A 20,874-nucleotide genomic window follows, 5' to 3' on the forward strand; every position below is an offset into this window, starting at 1 on the left:
TCCGGGGGTAGAGCGGGGAATGGGTCTGAACCCAGTTGCAGATGTAACTTGGTGTCATGGGCCCTGACTTTGGCTTGACTGAGGTGTATTTGCCTGTGCTCGCCAGTTGTCTTTCTGCGCAGTTTGAGAGCAGCTGGTGGGCTGTGCCATTAGGCCTGCACTGAGGAGCCATTACTTACTCACACTGGCTGTTGTGGCTGTATTAATGTGGAGAGACAAAGGCTGGGGGGGGGCTGTAAATAAGGGTGCATCTTACTGAGTCAATTTAAATTAAACAAGGGCAAATGTGATAGTGCTGTTCATAATATGTGTTGGGTGGGGGAAGTGGGAGATTGAACGCTAATGCTGTACATGCCTTGTCTTAGAAGGGAAAATGACAGGAAGAGCTAGAGCCAGAGCCAGAGGGAGGCCTCCAGGACAGGAAACTGCTGTTCCTTCTGTAGGAGCTGTTGTAAGTTGGTTCTTTTTAGTTCACACAGCTATGCTCTGAAAAGACTTAGTTAATATCAGATCTATACGTGTACATTGAATGATATATGTATGTATATCTTGTGTCAGATGTATTTAATCAAAAGCAGTTAATAAAATTAAACAATTCTGTGTGATTTTAAATAAGTGCTCTATTGTAATATAGTTGTCTGAATAGAATGAGTAGAAATAGGAGGTAGCTTATAAGCCTGTTTCTGAAACAGGAAAATGTGTCTTGTAGCGTTGATGGCCCTCTTGAACTGGGAATAGGGTTTATAAACCTGAGATGTGATTACTTCAAACTTGTGCTTCATGACTTGAGTAGAATTTATAGCAGAAGTCAGGAGGTGATGTCAGTATCTTCTTGTGGAGGAGGAAAGAAAAGAAACCATGACTATTGGTGAAGTTGGACAACAAATGCTGATGCAGTCCAAGTGGAGAAAAAAATGATTTTAGTTCTTTTTCTCCCTATGTAAACTGACACTGTTCTGTTGTATAGGCCGAGCATATCTTCCTCTGCGAAGGTCAGTTCCAGAAGTGTTTTTAAAGCCACTTTTGTACGAGGCTGCAGAATGAAGAAAAGAGTTTCATACAAGTTTGGAAAATGAGGGCTTTGGTGTGCACTTGTGTCTCAAGTGAGAACACAATCTGCCCTAATTGTAGGGGAAAACAGTAGCAAGTAGCCATGTGTTGTAGAAATGCACCATGCTATTTGACTTTTACACTGGACTGATACAGAGGTATCATAATACCACCAAGTTGTTACTGCTAGTGATTTATTTATTTATTTTTTTTTTTCAAAAAAGGTTAGTGAGGTTTAAGGTCAGAGGCCTACCTTTCCTTACTGATTTTCTGACAAATTTGTGGTTGTTCTTGCTGCAAAGGTAGGAAAAGGGAGGTGGGGGGAGTGGGGGGAGGGGGGCAACGGGATGAGTAGGAAGGAGTACAGGGAAAGAGGACAGTGAGCACAAATTGCAATGAGTTGTTTTGAGTGGACATAAAGACCGTAAGGTGGAGAATATAAGAACATGGAGGCCTGCCTACTTACTGATGTTGTGGAGTGCTGTGTTCTGCATCAGAACGTGCATGTGGGAATCGTGAGACAGGTGCCAAGTGCTCTGAGGGTGAAGGGGTAGAGGAATTCCAGGAGTTGGGTGCTGGCAGGGTGTGTGGCAGTGGTTTGAGGGGTCCTATAATAACTGCTGTGTTGTGGGACAGAGCTGCTCAGGTTTCGTAGTTTTATTTATAGAGTAAATCTGTGTTTCTTCTCTGGAAACCTGGATTTGTTTTGGAGGAAAAAAGCTCTTATCTATTCCAGGTTATTCTGAGGAATTCTTCCAGATGTGACACTCTTTAATGTTACTTAATCATTGAACACTAAAGCTGCAAGAGCTGTTTTATAAAAATAAGTACTGCAGATAAATGAACATAACTTCCAGAAGAAAAAAAAAAAATAATAAAAAAATATATATGTATATGTCACAAGTTGTCACCCATTGTTTTAGTATTTGAAGTACAAAGTAATATCTCTGCTACGTTTAATTCCTTTTTTCCTATATTAAGTATGTAGCTGTTAAACTTGGGTATTTGGGTATTTGAACTTGATTAGTGGCTGTGTTTTGCTGTACTCTAAGAAGCATGCTGTTTCTTTAGTTGTGATAGGAAAAGTTGTTCTCAACTATTGCAGGCTCAACGGTCTTTTTCAAGTCATCCATCTGGTCATCGGCAACCTCAACAGCCAAGTCTTCCGCCAACACTGTCAGAAGAATTCAGTGGCCGTGGGCGACAGAGAGTCCCTCAGACTGTTCCAAAGCCACTAGGTCAGAAAGGGGAAAAAATGTTCATTTCCCACAAGAGCAAGTGATTTGAAGAGAGTTAATGTATTCTTTATACAACATTTCTCATTCTTCTTTTCAAAATTAGATTCTTACTAAGATTTGGAAAAGTTTACAGTGTTTACCTTGCGTTGATAGTATTGTCACTCTAGTACGCAGCATAACAGAACCTGGACTTTTGAAAGCTACTTTAAGTGTGCTAGAAATTAAACAGGTTACCAGCTCATTTATCAAACTAGTAAATAAATAAATAAAATTAGAAGGCTGTTGGCACAATCAACTGCATGACTACCATTAGTACTTTTTTTCTGCTATGTCATTCTTTTTCTTGAATGTTAGTAATGAAATGAAACTCTCATATCAGTGTGTCACAATGTACTCCTTCATATTTCAGTGTCATTTTGACTTGAAACAAGTGCTATTTCCCCTGCATTTGCAGAAGAGATTGACTTAGTTTATTAGTCCATCCTTCTTCATCTGGTTAATGAGCTGTTCTGTTTGCATGCTGGTTAAATGTAAATCTTAGTAAGATAGTATGTATTACTTTTCATTTTTTTTCTCAATTTTCAAACCAATAGGATTACAGATTTCAGCTGGATTTCAGGAGTTGTCTTTAGCAGATAGGGGTGGACGTCGTCGGGATTTCCACGACCTAGGGGTGAATACTCGGCAAGCCATAGAACATGTTCGAGAATCAAAAACTGGTATGTTCAGATTAGATTATGGACAACTGTAAGCAAGTTGAAATGAAAAGTAGTTCTTAAAGGTCAACCTAGTATTGCCAATTGCTTTGCATGTTGTAGGTTTTTTTTGCTTTTGTCTTAGGTGTATTTTGAATAGGAAAAGTGGATAATCAAAATAAAATGGATAATCCATAATTGACTGCAGTGCACATTTTGTATTAATTTGTGTTTTTAAGTCTAAAGGAAATTTGAAATGAAACTTGAAAAACTAGCAAAAATACTTTAACTGACCTGCAGCTAGTTCTCACTGCATGTTTTTTACTTTTAAATCTTGAAATACCGAAAGATATGTCATTTTAGCCTGTGGGAATGGGAAAGTGGATATCTATATTGATTGATACTTGTGTTGTTTTTTTGCTACATGTTTATTGTTCACGTAAAGAAAGTAATTTGTCCATTTGTGTTTTGGTAGCGATTCATCTCTGTTGCAGATGGTGCTTACCCTTTAGGAGACAGGTTACTGATATAAATGTTTACCTCAATTGATGTGGGAGTTTTCCTGATGGATGAAGGAATTACAAAAAGCTCTGGTGACTGTGATAACACTGTGCATATGTGACAATTTTCTATAACTTTCATTGTACAAAACAATTGCAGAATGCAACAGATATCTAATCTCTGTATGACAGTATTTTAAAACTTCTCAGCGTTGTTAAAGTATTATAAACTGTTAAACTTTTGTAACCACTAGGATGTTTGCCTCTCATTTTAGGTTCTTCAGGTATTATGATAAAATTAATTGCGAATTATTTTCGACTGACATCTCGACCCCAATGGGCTTTGTATCAGTACCATATTGGCTATAATCCTGAGATGGAAGCTCGCCGTCTTCGATCAGCTTTGCTCTTTCAGCATGAAGAGCTGATTGGAAAGACACATGCATTTGATGGATCAATATTATTCTTGCCAAAAAAACTAGGGAATAAGGTGTGATATGAGAATTCTATAATATTCTTATTTTGACTTATATTTTATGGTGCTTCTTAATTCTTACTAGTCTGGCTGAATGTAGAGAATTGATGTCCCATGAGTAACATTTAGTTGGATTGAATTTAGTAGTGTAAGCTCATTTGCCTGCACAGAGAAATCTGGTAATAAACTTCTGATTCTAATTCTCAGGCTCTGCAAACTTGAATAATCCTCTGCACAGAAGCAGATAGTGCAGATAGTTTTCTTTCTGCATGGATCAGTAGATGTTTACCATATGCATTTTTAATGTTTTTTTTTCCTCTCCAATATCTGAATTAGTAAGCAAATGTGAAGTTAATTTCCACAACTTGAATCTGTGTTTAGCCCATGATGGTAATTCTGTAAGTGATCTCCCTGTCTTCATCTTGACCCATGAGCTTTCTTGCTCTTGTTCATCCTGGTTTTTTCCCCACTGTCCTACTGGGATGGGAGGCAAGGGGGTGTGAGCAAGCAGTAAGGTGGAGTTCGTCTGCTAGCCGGCAGTCAGCCAACCACAGCCGCCCCCTTTGCCCATACTGCGTCCTTGCTAACAATCTGCCCCAAATCATCTGCTTGTACAACCTGCTTTCGGGATAGCCTCTGTTCTGTGCCTAGTGTTTCACATAAGCAAGCAAAGCATTCTCGATCGCAGTTTACAGTCATAGTAGGAAATCAAATTCCTGTTTCAGCTAATTTTTGAGATTATTATGTAGAATTTTAATATGCTACTACACTTGATATTAATGGAGCGAAGTCCAGCTATAGCCCTGTTTGCCTTCGGTTTTGGTAATCTAATTTGGCTTTTTCAGGTTACTGAAGTCTTTAGTAAGACGCGAAATGGAGAAGATGTGAAGATCACAATCACACTGACTAATGAACTGCCGCCTAGTTCACCTACATGTCTGCAGTTTTATAACATCATTTTTAGAAGGTTTGCTTACCAGGTTACGTCTTTATAAGAAGTCATTTGAGAAATATCTGACTTAAGTGTTTCCTTTCTAAGGAACAGACTGCAAATCAATATGACAAATGTAAATTTTCAAGCCTTTGTAGCTACTGTTACTATGTGGCCGACCACATCTGGTAACACTTTAGCATGCAGTTACATGCATGCTTCTGGTACATGTTAGTATAAAGCTAGTTTATGCCTTTTTTCTGAGCAAGCAGAGACATGCTGCAGTGCTCATTGTTGTAGGCAGTTAGTCTGTCTCTGCCCTCTTCTGTCTGTGGATTTGCCTCTTAAAGACCAGTGTAGTTCAAGACTTTTAACTGAAAAAGTTATTTTTTTTCCTTCCACTACAGTCTTTCTACTTGAACTTGCTACCTGGTTTCACCCAAAATGTAGCTTGTTTTGACTGTTACCTTCAGCTGGGTGATAAGGTTATATGGTAACTTCTTCTCAACTTCTGAAGTTGTCATTTAATAAACTAAATTTCTAAATTTAATTTAATCAAAAGTTCACATTTGTGACTTTCATGTAGTCAAATGAACAAACTATACAGCTGTACAGAGGGATGGGACCACAGATAGTTGATAAACTGAATAATAATGGTGAATGACATCCTTATTTCAACTTGCAGGCTTTTGAAGATGATGAATTTGCAGCAGATTGGACGTAACTATTACAACCCCAACGACCCAGTCAGCATCCCTAATCACAGGTTTGGCAAAATGAAAAGCCAAGGGGTGGGGAGAAAGAGGAGGATTTTTCAGTATTGCTCCAGTGGTTTATCTTGTAATAAAGACTCAAAGACTTGACTTAAAACCCGTTATTCCTATAGAGCATGAGGCCTCCTTCTCATAACTTCCTGCTGTGTGCAATGTCTGATGACTCTTTACCAATGCATTTTCTGCTTTTACATTTAACTGGGATGTCAGAAACCTTGCATAAGTATCTGTGAAGCTGAGATCATTGAATAGTTCAATTCTAAAGTTCAGGAGTTTCCAGCTTTCATTCTGAAGGCATTTAACCTGCCAAGTAAATTTTTATTTGGCCATGCTCCCCTGCATGGTAGCTTTTGAACTCCCTGTACTGGGTCTGGCTGGGATGTTAACTTTCCCTGCAGCAGCCCATATAGTGTTGTACTCTGTACTTGTAGTTGGAACAGCAGTGTTACCACACCAGTGTTGTGTCTGCTGCTGAGCAGTGCTGGCGCAGCATCAGGCCTCTCTCTAACCCTCCTAGGGGGTGGGCAAAAAAGTGAGAAGAGAAACATCACTAGGGCAGCTGACCTAAACCAACCAAAGGGATATTCCATTACCATGTGATGTCACACTCAGCAATAAAAGGTGGAAACAGGAAGAAGAGGGGAGGGGAGGGCTCTCATGAAAACATCGGTCCTCCTCCTGAACACTGCCTACATGCGTTGAGGCCCTGCTTCAAGGACGTGGTCAATCACTGCTCATTTGTGGGAAGTAGAGAGTAATTTCTTTCCTCTGCACTTCCACATAGCCTTCATTTGTTTTGTTTTCCTTCCTTTTTTTAATTTTCCCTTTCCCTTTTTATTTCCCTTCAGTTAAATTGTTCAGTTCATAATAATCTTTAATTATTATTATTTCTCTTTAATTAAATTATCCTTATCTCAACCCGTGAGTTGTTCTTTGCTTTACTTCTCCCCCTCCTCATCTAAAGAGGGGGAGTGAGATAGCGGTTGTGGTGTTTAGCTGCCCAGCACGGTAAAACCACCACACTCCTTTGTTGGAGGCTGTTGTGTGTTGTCACTATCCCCCGCCAGGATCCCCTAGAATGTGCCTGATGCTTCTGGCCAGCCCCAGGTTTACTGTACATGTGGGTAAGCTTGAGTTTGAGTTGCTACCTCTTGTAGGGCTGTGGTGTGTACCTTACAGTTAGTCTAGCATACATAACCTGCTTGATGGAAGAAACTGGACAGTGTTCTAATAAGTAAATTATTGGTGGTCTTTAACACAGTTTTTGAATACATTTATGCTTTCTATTTAAGATATTTAAGACCAATAATATGAAATGGATTTCTTAACTTTTGAAGTGCCCTTTTTTTTGGTTCAGTCATACTACTGTATCATTAAATTAGTCGATTTAAGACTCAAAAAAAACAAACTTTAAAAAAAAAGATGCACTTAAAGTGTTTTTAGTTTTATTAACTTTGGGGATCTTGTTTATATTTTAATGATGTTTTTGTTGTGTCATGGCTATTTCCAAGTGTCTGAGAAAGTGAACAGAACAGAGATCCTTCAAAGTATATTAAGATCCTGTATGTTCTCTTTTGTCAGGTTGATGGTTTGGCCAGGCTTCACAAGTTCTATTCTCCAGTACGAAGAAAGCATTATGTTATGTGCAGATGTCAGCCATAAGATTCTTCGCAGTGAAACAGTGTTGGATTTTATGTATAGTCTCTATTACCAGGTTGAAGAGCAAAGATTTAGAGATGCCTGCGCTAAAGAACTGATAGGTCTAATTATTCTTACAAAGTAAGTCTCTTTGGACTCTTCTCAGAGATTTGTTCTATTTTTGGGGGTGTTCCATGTCCTGGAGTATACAATGAACTATCAACCTGAAAATGTTATCACTGTCTAGTTAGCAAATTAGTTGAGGTAACAGCATTTAGAAAAGTGGGAAATGCGTCTTGGATTAGGTCTGTTTTCATGTTGTGTTACTGCCATGTAGCTTTTAGTAGAATTGATACCTGTTATGATTGATACCTGTTATAACTGGAAACCTGAAGTTACTGTTGTTGATAGGAGTGAAACTTCCAACTTAAATGAGTATGGCCATCAACTTTTTTTCCTCACAGTTCTGTTTCATTTGTATTTAAGATTAAGAAAAATAAAATGGTGAACTTGTTTATTCAGGTACAATAACAGAACATACAGAGTTGATGACATTGACTGGGATGCCAATCCACAGTGTACTTTTAGACGAGCAGATGGCTCTGAGATCAGCTACGTAGACTACTACAAAAGGGTATGGAAACTTACCTGTCATTCTATGTATTATGCTTGAACTTGAAACTTCAGAGCATCTTCGGAGGTTTTACCTACAATGCATGGAATAGTCATTCCTAGTTGGCTTAAGCAGAATTTTATTTTAATAGATACTGTGTAATCTGAAAGAAGTAACTACAGTAGGCAGCTTGCATTAGGTAGGAGTGGCCCATCTTAAGAAGTGGGAAACTGGGCAGAAATGCCAGGAGAATGGTATGGATGATCAAGGAGCTTTTGTAAAGCTCAAAGGCGAAAAGGAAATATGCAGAGACTGGAAGCAGGGACAAGTAACCTGGGAGGAATACCGCAACAGTATCCCAGCATACAAGGATGAGGTTAGGAAGGCCAAAACCCAAGTGGAGTTGAATGTGGTAAGGGATGTAAAAGACAAAGGATCTAAGTACATAGGTATTTATCGTACGGTATTTTATTCATCTATAAGACAGAAGGAAGATCAGGGAAAATATGAGCCCATTGCTGTGAATGAGTTGGGCCCTGGTGATACAGGGTACGGAAAGGGCTGAGGTACTGAATGCTGCCTTTGCCTCAGTCTTTGCTAGCAAGACTGGCCTGTCAGGGGTGTCAGGTCCCAGAGACTGTCTTTTGGAAAGCCGAACACTGGAATTGTGGAATCCTACACAGAAGTTTCTGCTGTAAAACTGGATGGAACCAAGTTTAAATTTAGCTTCTAGTTCATTATCTATTCTAGTTCAGGTTGGAGTTCATAACTCTTGTGACCTCATGCCTATGCTGTGATCCCACTTTTTTTGTTTGTTTTTAAATGCTATTCTTTGCATGTTTTCTCTTTAAGAATAAGAAGGGGTTAAAGTATGAAGTATGGTTGGCTGTCAGCTTTTTTTTCTTTCTAAATTAAATTAGTGACCACTAGACAGACCAGCTCTTGCCAGATATGAAGAAAGGCTGGGGGGTGGCTGGGTGGGGATGAATTGCAGACTTACATGGAATCCTGTTTGATTCTTGTAGTGTATTTAATTAAATTGCTACACAGGGCAGGAACCTTGTCCATTAGTGATCTGAAATGAGCATCCTAATCTCTGGTTAGGTACTTCGGGTGGTACTGCCTCAAGCAAGGCAGAAGGATTATTTGTCTGTTATCTCTTACAAGTCAGTATCTTGGTGATACCAGCAGAGAGAACAGTGCTTCTGTGTTTGGCCTTTTCTGACAAAAAGAGCTCTCATTAAGTGAATGCACCAATCAAAAACCAAAAGTTTTTTTTTAATAAAAAATACTTTCTGAAGTGAGCATTAAGAAAACCATGTGTTTGTTATGAATATGCCAGAAGGCTGTGCTGCCATTCAGAGAGACCTGGAAAGGCTGGAGAGATGGGTAGGAAGAAACCAAATGAGGTTTAATAAGAGCAAGTGTAGAGTCCTGCACCTGGGAAGGAACAACCACAGGTACCAGTACAGGCTGGGGGATGACCTGCTGGAGAGGAGCTCTGAGGAGAAGGACCTGGGGGTCCTGGTGGACAACAGGTTGACCATGAGCCAGCACTGTGCCCTTGTGGCCAAGAGGGCCAATGGGATCCTGGCGTGCATTAAAAGGAGCGCGGCCAGCAGGTCAAGGGAGGTGATCCTCCCCCTCTACTCTGCCCTGGTCAGGCCTCACCTGGAGTACTGTGTCCTGTTCTGGGTTCCCCGGTACAAAAAAAGACAGGGATCTCCTGGAAAGAGTCCAGCGGAGGGCCACAAAGAAGATACGGGGCCTGGAGCATCTTCCCTATGAGGAAAGGCTGAGAGACCTGGGTCTGTTCAGCCTGGAGAAAAGACTGAGAGGGGATCTCATCAATGTGTATAAATACCTGAGGTGTGGGAGACAGAGGGATTTGGCCAACCTCTTTTCAGTGGTTTGCTGGGACAGGACAAGGAGTAATGGTCCCAAGATAGAGCACAGGCAGTTCCGCACCAACATGTGAAAGAATTTCTTTGCGGTGAGGGTGACGAAGCACTGGGACAGGCTGCCCAGGGAGGTTGTGGAGTATTCTTCTCTGGAGATATTTAAGGTCCATCTGGATGCCTACCTAGGTAGCCTGTTCTAAGGAACCTGCTTTGGCAGGGGGGTTGGACCCAATGATCTTTCAAGGTCCCTTCAATTCTGTGATAAACTAACATGCAATATGTATTTCTAATACAGCAATATAATCAAGAAATTACTGACTTGAACCAGCCTGTCTTGATCAGTCAGTCTCGGAGGAAGAGAGGAAGCATGATATTAGGACCTGTGGTTCTAATTCCAGAGCTGTGCTACCTAACAGGTACAGTAGCAATAGTTGCTTCACATTCAAGCATCTGTCAAATCATGCCTCCTGCTGAAAGTGATGTTTTGACAGCAAACTCTTGCAAAGTTAACTACAAATTATTTGCTTGCATAAAAGTGAGTTCATAAACAAGCATGAAGCTCAGAGTTCAGATATTTAAATGAGACTGAAAAGTTTGAAGGGTTTTGCTGTTGCATAGTCTCTGCCTAGGAAGTTGAATGTTGCCACACTGATAACTTAAAAAGTTTTTGACAGTATAACTTCTGTTTGAAAAAGGGAAATTATCTATAGATAATTTTGTGATTTGCGTAAGAATGTGTTTTTCTCTGAGATACTTAGTTTGCATTTAGCAGTACCTGGCCATCTCAGTTGGATAACTGAGCAAAGCGAACTATCTCAGTTAAACAACTGGTTTGGTTTGCTTTGGAAATCTAAATAAAGAGCTGTGCATCTTACAATTTGGTGTCCCCTAATGCAAAAATATAAAAATGTCTTCCTTGACATCTGTGCAGATGGAAATGTGTGTTCAATCAGAACCTTAGAACTCTGATTACCACTGATGCCACTGTATAGCTGCAGCACATGCACAGCTGATCTGCATGACTGGCAAGAAATACTCAATACCAGTGATTTTGTGATCCTGAGCAGTGAGCAAATTGCCTCTGCTGGAATTCTCTTCTTAAAAGTATGCCCAAGTCTGCTCTTAGTGGTGACCTAATGAGTATGTGCGTAGGATTTCAGCTGTTTACATTTTCTTGATGCACATCCTGTCTCATGTTCTTGTGAACTATACTTTGGCTGACTGTAAATTTACTTTTGCAGTTTTACAAGGTACCCGTGCAGTTGCACTGGCCTCCTTCTGGGTGTGAAATTGCTGAGCTATGTCTTAAAACTGTTTGCTTGCTAAAAAAGCATAATGCCCCTTCTAGGATCTCTGATGTGGTCTGTGTAGTTCAAATTTCAGGAGGAGTAATGGAAATGTGGGATTGTTATACAAATAATAGAGCTGATTGGTGAACAAAACTTGAATCTTGTTACAGATGCCTACTGGTAATATTTGGAACATATCTGGGATAGTCCGAAACTTATTTTCTGATAGGAAGACTGACCAAACGGTCATCCATTATAGATAGTCTGCCATGGTGGTTGTTTTTCTGTCTTTTGTATAGACTGTTCAGACCTCAGTAAAGGCCTCAAACCTGTTGGAAATGGCAGGACTTGTTTTTGGCTGTCTTCCTGGGCTACCGCAGATGGGAGGGATTTTCTGTGTGGAGGTCAGGTGACTGGTGTGCATACCTCACTTGGAGCTCAAGAATTGTGTGCTAATTCCTCCAGTTCTAGAGGGGTACTTAGAGCGGCTAGAAAGCTGTTTGGTTTCAAGTTCCAGATAAAAGTGCAGTCTTTCAACTTGGAGATTCGTTGCTAGCTACAGCTTCCTAGTCAGCTATTCTAAACTCAGGCACCTTCATTGTCTTTAAGTAACTCCTAAGCTTGTACCAAGTACTAAAAGCCATGTCTGTGTTCACCATAGAATTCAGCATGTTCTTTTAACCATGGGTCAGAAGTAACAAATGTACGTATCTTGTATGAAGACCTGGGAGATTACTGAGCATCAAGATACGAAGTTTTAATGAAACAGATAAAGCTTAAAGACAAGCTTGCATGGATCGTAAGAAGACATTGTATCACAATATTAGGAACATCTTATTTTGAAAGTGTGTGTTGGTGTTTGTTTTTTTTTTTTTTTAGCTGACGGTCTGTATAATCAGCCAGGCATGAATATTAAACTTCAGAGTGCAAAGCTGACCTCAGTGTTCAGTGTTGTTCAGCAACTTGGGAATTTTATCTTGTGTACTCTTTTTCTTTTTTTTTTCCCCTAATGAATTGAATGACTGACTATATTAATAATGTTATGTGCTGGTAGTCTTCACTGCATGGGAGGATGAATTCAAAGCTTTGGGGGTCTGATAGAAATTACGTTAATGCTAGCATGAGTCTACTTAAACATAGGTATTTTCCATCTGGTTAGTAAAAAAAAAAAACTTCCTTTTGCTTCTTTGCTATGAAGAAAACCAAATGGGGGCAATAAGAAAACTAGAAAACACAATTTTCTTTTAAAAATAAGAAAAGGCTGAGGAGCTTGCATGTTACAAATACAGTGAAAACTTCCACTAAACCCAGACCGTGAACAGAAAATATGCGCTCAGTGAAGAGCAAAACATCTGTACTGTGCTGTCATCGGCAGAGGTATCAGTTGTTACCCAACATGGGATGTATTCTTACAACTTGTAGACTACTATTAAACTGCCTCTAAAATAGCACTGACTATTGCATATAGATAATTACTGTCTCGTGTTTACAGACTGTGTTACACTCTTCAATTGCTGCAGCTTGAAAGTGAACTGCAGAGAACAAGACTTGTTGGTTTATGTAGGTTTTAGAGTTTACTCTTCTTTGTCTTTAGTCTAATTTGTACTTGGAAAACAATTTTGCTGTTACCAGGATTGACTGAGAAGATGCGGAATGATTTTAACATGATGAAAGACTTGGCCATTCATACACGACTGCCACCTGAGCGAAGGCAATGTGAAATCGGAAGACTTATTGACTACATCCAAAAGTATGCTACCTGGGTATCTTCTGTGCTTCATTGTCGACCAAAACTTTCATGACAAAATTATTTAAAAAAAAAAAAAAAATAATCCCAGCAAGAACAAACTTGTTTTAATTGAAATCTTGTTTTTTGAACAGAGATGACGGTGTTCAGAAGGAACTCCGGGACTGGGGTTTAAGCTTTGATTCTAACTTGCTATCCTTTACGGGAAGAGTTGTTCAAGCGGAAAAGATCCTTCAAGCAGGAAATGTGGTAAATAAAATAACTTATAAAATTTTCTGCATCTTTCATCAATGAAGCAAGTTCTTAGAGGGTGAAATACTACTTGTTGGTTTATAAACAAAACATTAGGAGAGAAAACATGATACATAAGTCATTGTCCATACAGGACACTTAAAAACTTCTCAAGTAGTTCACAAGTTCTGTTTAAAAATGCCTGAGTCTGGCTTGCATTACTATAACATCTTCCTTGCAAAACAGTCCTTTCTGTCTAAACAAAGTAGTTTCAGATAGAAAAGTAGGAGAGTACAGATGTTTTTAATTCTTTTTCATTTATTAAAATACCAAGACTTTCAAATGAAAAGCCATTAATGAGTTCAATGGAAAAAACACATACAGAATCTATTCACTCAAAGCTGAGTAACTCTTTTAGTATGAATGACTGAAATTTCAATTAAATCATGGATTATCATAAAACACTACATAATCACTCTATAGTAGTCTGTGTCCAATTGGGTTTGTTGGTTTTTAAAGGGTGTTAGATGGAAAAGGTTTGAATAGTATCTATGTACTCAGTAAAGCCTGTCCTAATCTTAAAAAGATCTTATACCTTCTTTATTATAATGTCTTTTTCTCAAGCAGTTACCTTATTTAAAAATAGATCTAGGGAGAAAAACATAGTAATATATTTAAACAGCTGTATTTATAGTTCTATCTAACTAAAACCTGTGCAGCAAATAGTAACTTACACTGGCTAAATGAGTGAAACATTTAAAGTATGATGCCTTGAAAGTTTTAGATAAAGCTTACTTTAAATTGGTCAGTGACATCAGTGGAAAAAACAAAAACAGTCATGTTCTAGGCAAAGGTGTTATAGTCTGTTCTTGAAGCATATCAGGAGATAGCATGTTCGGTAGGTTGTTTGATTTTCTTTCTTTTCAACCTCTTATTTACAGTTTGATTACAATCCTCAGTTTGCTGATTGGTCAAGGGAAACTAGGGTAGCTCCATTAATCAGTGCAAAGCCTCTGGACAACTGGTTATTAATATACACACGGCGCAACTATGATACTGCGAATACATTACTTCAAAATCTGTTTAAAGTCACACCATCAATGGGAATCAGAATGAACAAGGCAACCATGTAAGTGTATTTCCCAAAGTTAAATAATTCTGTGCTTACTAAGATGTATCTGTTAGCATGATTCACATGGTAAACAAGATGTAGTAGAGATATCTCAGCATAGAATCTCGCATAAGCTTTTAGCTTAAAAAAAATAATAGTAATAATAATAAATTGCTTTCCGTCTGCAAATTCTTCAGGTTAGTCAATTTACTGAGTTTCTTAGTCATGTTTCTATTTGTGAAAACTTTCACTGTGGGGTTGAGGCCTGCCAAAACCAAACAGTATTAGACATCTGGTCATTAAACAAAACCTTTGTCAGATGGACCTGTATGTAATGCAAGAAGGAATACATGTTTTTTTGCAGACCTTGAGCATGATATCTTTGTGCTTTACCTTGTTTTTAACTGTAATTGCCATTAGAAGCCCAAGTCAAGAGTGATTTCCCTTAGTGTTCAAAAACTGCAAATATTGTATGTTGAACAGCTGTAAATGTGACACTTGACCCATTATGCATCAGTATTTATGTCCTTGCTTAGTATCCTTACTAGTATTTATTTCATGTCCTTGCTATGATTTTAATAGCTGTTCAAACTTTTAATACAGAAAAAACAGCTTTCTCCTCTTTTTCAGGATTGAAGTGGATGATAGAACCGAAGCTTACTTACGGGTTTTACAGCAAAGTATCACTCCTGACACAAATATAGTATGTATTTTAATCCATAATTTCAAAGCATGTTAATCTGCCATTGTTTTTTAACACTAGTGGATTAATTTTTAGGAGTAAAAACTCCTGGTTCCTGAATATCTACTGTTTCCTACATGCCTGATCTCATACTTCTTTTCAAATTCCAATCTGTCAGTATCCTTCTGTTTAAAAAGCCTTTGTACTTGACTCTGAAGTATAGCTTCTGAAACTTATCAGATAGCTGGTTTGAATATTTCTCAAGTGTAAGAAAGTTTTTTTGTTTTGTTTTGTTTTTGTTTTTTTTTTGAAAGAACTACAACTGCTATGTAAATCTGAGAATCTAGCTTCTTAAAAACTTTTTTCTCCCTTCAAAGGCAGTTTGTATTTTGTCTAGTTCCCGAAAGGATAAGTATGATGCTATCAAGAAATACCTCTGTACGGATTGTCCCATTCCAAGTCAATGTGTGATTGCTCGCACTTTAAGCAAGCCTCAGACTACTCTGGCCATAGCGACAAAGATTGCCTTGCAAATGAACTGTAAAATGGGTGGAGAACTTTGGAGTGTTGAGATACCAGTATGTATTTCTTTTTTCATTTTCCTTATTCAGTCTTATTTTTGGAAAAAAAAAAAAAAAAGCCTTTTAAATAAAATAAAAAAGCAAATACTTTTTCTAGAGTTTGTTCTGTCTGTGAGAAGGGGCCTGAAGTTCAATTGGACAGAAGAGGAATGTAGTTCTAAGAATTGAGCATCCATGGTTTACTGAAATGAACTGAAACAGCTAAGCTTATGTCATGATCCTGATAAATCATAGGATGGAGGTGATAAGTGCTTTTGCATATCTATCATATGTTCTTTGTTGATTCTTTTTCAGCTGAAACAAGTAATGGTAGTGGGAATTGATTGTTACCATGACACTTTAGCTGGGAAGCAGTCAATTGCAGGATTTGTTGCTAGCCTGAATCAAACAATGACACGGTAAGATTTGAATGCCAAAATAAATTTTATCTTTCCCTTAAGTGAAAAGAGGCTTTACTGTGATAGGCTATCATGTAAGTGTCTGAATTGATTTAACTGTACATTTTTAATAACAATTACAATATTAGATTAGGAATATGTTTCACTTGGGAATGCTTCCTTGCACTGCATCCATTGAAAAGTTAGTCTTGCCCGTGCTTGACAGAAGGGGACAAATGGTGGGACAAGGGCTGAGATGAACGGAGGTCATTGGGGTGACAAGCTCTTTACCTTTTTGAATTGACTTGTATGAAAGTGTTGTTTATTGTATAAGAATTTCATATGGTGCTAAGGTACTGGTCTACAACAAGGGCTTTACAGGGGGAGCATTCTCATAGTATACAAACTCTTTCCTGACTGCCTTGACCCACAATAATCATAACGACTAAATGTGCACAGACATTTAAAAAATGTTTTTTTAATTGAAGTAAGCCCAGTAAGTGCCTTAAATGTCATCTTTTATTTTGTTATTCACAGGTGGTTCTCACGCTGTGTTGTTCAAAGTCGTGGGCAAGAACTTGTGGATGGTCTCAAAGCTTGCTTGCAAAGTAAGGGAAGGCTTTCTGTTCTAGTGGAGCAAGTTAAGACATGACAAGCTAGCTTCCTCAAAACACACTTCTTTAGCTGCCTTAAGAGGAAGTATTGCCAACTTGTACTTAGATTAAAAAAAAAAAAAAAAGATTAAAAATAGTTGTAAATATTGCTGAAATTTAGTATCATTTTGTATACGTTCTTTCATTGATTTCAGTTTTTTTTAATGATGGGTAAATACTTCATAGAATACACCTCAAAGAATGTTTTACAGGAGATGGATTGAAAGGAGATAAGAACTAATTCTACTTTAAGTAAACAATTTTCTTGTTGGCATCTCTGAGAAAATTATCATGCAGAGCAGGTGGAAGCAATGATTCTAAAATAGATATGGTTTTGTTGTTCTTTGTTTCTGGGATAGGTATTTGTTTTTAACTTGTGGATTGGCAGCCCTAAAGTCTTCAGTGGGTGGAATGAAAGGTACTTCTAATTGAATATTGATTTGCTGCTGTGGTATATTCACATTGTATAACCATGAGAATGTTTCTTTTTCTTCCTTGTGGTTATTTTGTATGTTATTTTTGAACAGCCTTTGGCGATTCAGAAGTGTCTTTTACAACTTACTTTTTTTTTAGCTGCTCTAAGAGATTGGTTCAAGTGGAATAAGTATTTGCCCTCTCGTATTATTGTGTATCGGGATGGTGTAGGAGATGGACAACTCCATACTTTGGTTAATTACGAAGTGCCTCAATTTCTGGATTGTTTGAAGAGTGTTGGCAAAGACTACAAGTAAGTCTGTGTTCCCTGGCACTTTTTTTCATACCACAAGAGAAAGACAATCTAAGATAGAAAAAGCAGTTACTGATGACAATTGCTTCTTTTCATTTTTATTGCTTCACATCAAGTAACTGTTTTTCTGATGATTGCTTACATGGTTGGAGATGCATAACTTGTAATAATAGGAATTTTTTTGTACACACCACATAAGTATTCAGTACATGTGCATATGCATGTATCGGTTGTTCTTGATGCATGGTAATTAAGACCTTTCAACTGGTAGGTCATACCTGATTAGTATTTCATGTGTATGGTAGGTCTGCTTCTTACCAATTCTGAAAGAACTGTGTATTGCATGTGCATGTCTTCAATTTGATCTTTTTTAGTCTGCTCTGAATGATGAAATTACTTCCTGACATGACAGGCAATCGGAACAGAAAACAATTCAAACTAGGCAAAACTGAAGTACTTGCTACTTCTGTTTCATTTCTGTAATGGCTTGCTTTTTTCCAAAAAATACTATTACACACAGTTTTTTCTATATGTAAAAGATAAAGGAGAGAGATAGCAGAATCAGCTTTGTACTTGGAAGATTGCTTTATGCTCTGTCTTTCATCTCCCTGTGAAATCAAATATAAACTGATTTGGTGGATGTTGCACCAAAAACAAAAAATCTGAAAATATCTGAATCTGAAAAAAAATCTGAAAGTCCAACTTAATCTAAATTAATGAAACAGTGAAGACTTATCTTGGAAGTTAATGCCCTGGAGAACTCTAAAGTTAATTTTAATTGAAAACTGCAGACAATCTGCTACTGAAATAGTCTCAGTGCAGGTTTTCAGGACAGTTTTTTTCCTTTTTTCTTTGTTTTTCTTCTTTTCTCTTATTTTCACTTATTTAGTCCAAAACTTACTGTGATAGTTGTGAAGAAACGAGTGAATACCAGATTCTTTGCACAGTCTGGTGGAGGACTTAAAAACCCACCCCCTGGTACTGTTGTTGATGTTGAGGTTACCAGACCAGAATGGTAAGTTAGTGTATTCTTGTATTTGCTAGCAACCTGATAATAAAAGAAATATATCCAGTATTAAACTGTCTGTGGGATTGAATGTAAGAATGCTTTCCACGCATGCCCTTTTGAAAATAAACAGTATTAAACATGTAAATGTGTAAATGGGTAAGATGGATAATGGGAATGCAGATGGGGAATGGGTAAACTTAAATTTTATTAATTCATTATGCAGTATTTCAATATTTAGCACTTATATATGAATACTCTTATATAATACTCCTATATCATATAAGTGCTTTGTATTTGTGTGTGTTTGTTTTGCTTTTGGGTGCTTCTCTTCTTGATTTTTAAACTGTCTCTGACATCCTGTTGATAGGATTACTCAGCAGTCTGTGACTGAAATTAATTTGTCTGGGTGTAGTTTTGACATTGTGTGTAAAGTTTGTCCTTTTTAAGGACAAAACTTGGAAGTTTTTTTTGGTGGCTGGTAAATTAATAGAAGACAACTTAAAATTACACAGTCGTGTGTGTATGGATGAAACATACACACACATCTCATTTGTTTTCATTCACGTGACATTCTGTGGAACTTAGGTCAGGTACCCAGGAAATGCAAAGCTTATTCAGTAGATGGTGGGATGGTGGACTTGTTCAAGGTATGCTGGAGCACGTAGGAGAGAGAATATTGCTTTCTGTGGCAGTGCATAGTTACAATAGCTAGTTTTGCCTTTTTTGTGTGTGTGTATTTAACTGATAGTTTACTGATTAGCTTACTGATAGTGATTCTGGTTCTACCAACACCCTGAGCCATCTTTGGATGCTAGCGTACTGTAATATTCTTTAGTACACGTGTACTGTAGCTAAGTATTTCTTCTGGAAGAGGTATTTTTCTTGTAAGATGGAAGCATCTCTGTGTAGTAGCAAAACACAAATGAGGAGTGTAAGCTAAGTGTATGTGCAGGGTGGAGCAGATCAGGAGGAAAACCTATGTGATGAAGGTTTAGGACCTTCACAGCCTTACAACTATCTCTGTCTGCATCTAATCAGATGCCTTGTGTTCTTCCATGTCTTCTGGCCTTTCAAAAATAGAGGGAACCAACTATTTTGTGACCAAAGAAAAGGAATACTTCAGGGCTTACTGCATGTGCATCATGTGATTTAAGGAAAAAACAACTCTTTCTGTATAAGACTTTAGGGTTTTTCTTCTTTACAGGTACGATTTCTTTATTGTGAGTCAGGCAGTGAGAAATGGCTGTGTTGCACCCACTCATTATAATGTGATATATGACACTAGCAAACTGAAACCAGATCACGTGCAACGTTTAACTTACAAACTTTGCCACATGTACTATAACTGGTCGGTAAGTATTTCTTTGGGGAAATTATAGTATTCTTCATAAACTGAGTGCCTCTGTGTAGTAACAACCCACAAGAAGATAGAGAAAAGTTAACTTTAAAGCACCCATGCAGTTCCAAAATGTCTGCAACTATGCATCTGGACCTAGAGTGGCCATCAGAGAGCTAGTCTCTCACAATCACCTGGTCTCTCTGAAGCTTGAAGACTAAAGGAGTTTTCATTATCACATTATCATTGATGTTTTGAGTATTATCCCTAAATTCTATGTCAGAAACACAAATGAAGTGATTATTTGTTACCCCCAGCAATAATTTTTGTAGAGATGGAACTGTGTTGTTAGATTTCCTGTTGGGCCTCTTCTGTTGCATACCAAGATCAGCCCAGAGTCAGCTCATGCTTGAAACATGCTGTAGATTTGTTATCTTAATATTCATAAATATGTCTCATGACTTACATGTCCCATATTCTGTGAGATACAGCATGGAATATAAAACCTGAATGGCATGCTTTTTTTGGAGGGAAGTGGGGAATGGAGTTGGGAATCTGATTGTACTCTTCTATAAAGCACTTCCTTAATGCATATCAGTGTAAGTAATGTTGTTTCACAAATCTGCATAAATGACAGGGAATCTAAACTTTACATGTGTCCAAACTCTTGAATTCCAGCATTCTTTTTGTTACAGTGAAGGCATGCTTTGATAAATTACTTGAAAGTAATTCCTTTTTTTCTTCCCCCTTCTGCAGGGTGTTATCAGAGTACCTGCTCCTTGCCAGTATGCCCATAAGCTGGCTTTCCTTGTAGGTCAGAGTATTCACAGAGAACCAAACCTTTTGCTTTCAGACAGACTTTATTATCTTTGAAGTTGAGATATCAGCTAAAAAACAAACTGCAGTTCCTTTCTAGAGAATATACAATTGTATGAATTTTTGTGGTTTTCTTGTTTTTATTTTTTCTTTGAGACACATGGAGTGATGAGCATGTGGAGTTGTGGAACTTCATTGTAGCAGGAAAAAGGTTGAAGTAGCAGATCTGCATTTTGAATAAAAAAACACAATTTTCAATATTTTCAGTATTTGTTGATTGAGGTGTTTTGGGGATTCTTCTCAAAATATTATCAGTACGTAATTTTATTTATGGTTTTGGTAAAGTTTGCTATGGAATTGTATCTTGTAAGCTAAGAATATAGTTACGCTGACCAAAATCCAAGCTTCTTCAGTTAGCATATTAATCTTCTAGTATCAAAAATGTGATTGTTGTTCCCTTGCTTTCTTGGCTGTTAAAATAAGAGCAAAATTATCTATCTT

At 37.8% G+C, this 20,874-nt stretch overlaps 1 protein-coding gene across 1 annotated transcript; it reads left to right on the plus strand.

The window, feature by feature from the left end:
• Positions 1-373: 373 nt before the first annotated feature.
• PIWIL1 (piwi like RNA-mediated gene silencing 1) lies at positions 374-20,430 on the plus strand (the record flags this gene model as incomplete). Its single annotated transcript, XM_084297419.1, has 20 exons — positions 374-451; positions 2,156-2,288; positions 2,882-3,007; positions 3,759-3,973; positions 4,804-4,925; positions 5,575-5,655; positions 7,244-7,441; positions 7,823-7,934; positions 10,110-10,230; positions 12,736-12,853; positions 12,985-13,099; positions 14,023-14,210; positions 14,823-14,899; positions 15,256-15,452; positions 15,750-15,853; positions 16,370-16,440; positions 17,059-17,212; positions 18,102-18,227; positions 19,426-19,573; positions 20,314-20,430. The coding sequence occupies 20 exons, from the start codon at positions 374-376 to the stop codon at positions 20,428-20,430; spliced, it is 2,601 nt and encodes an 866-aa protein (XP_084153545.1).
• Between the last annotated feature and the right edge of the window lie 444 nt (positions 20,431-20,874).

The sequence above is a fragment of the Netta rufina genome, assembly GCF_964035555.1.
Source record: "Netta rufina genome assembly, chromosome: 17".
Taxonomy (NCBI): Eukaryota; Metazoa; Chordata; class Aves; order Anseriformes; family Anatidae; genus Netta; species Netta rufina.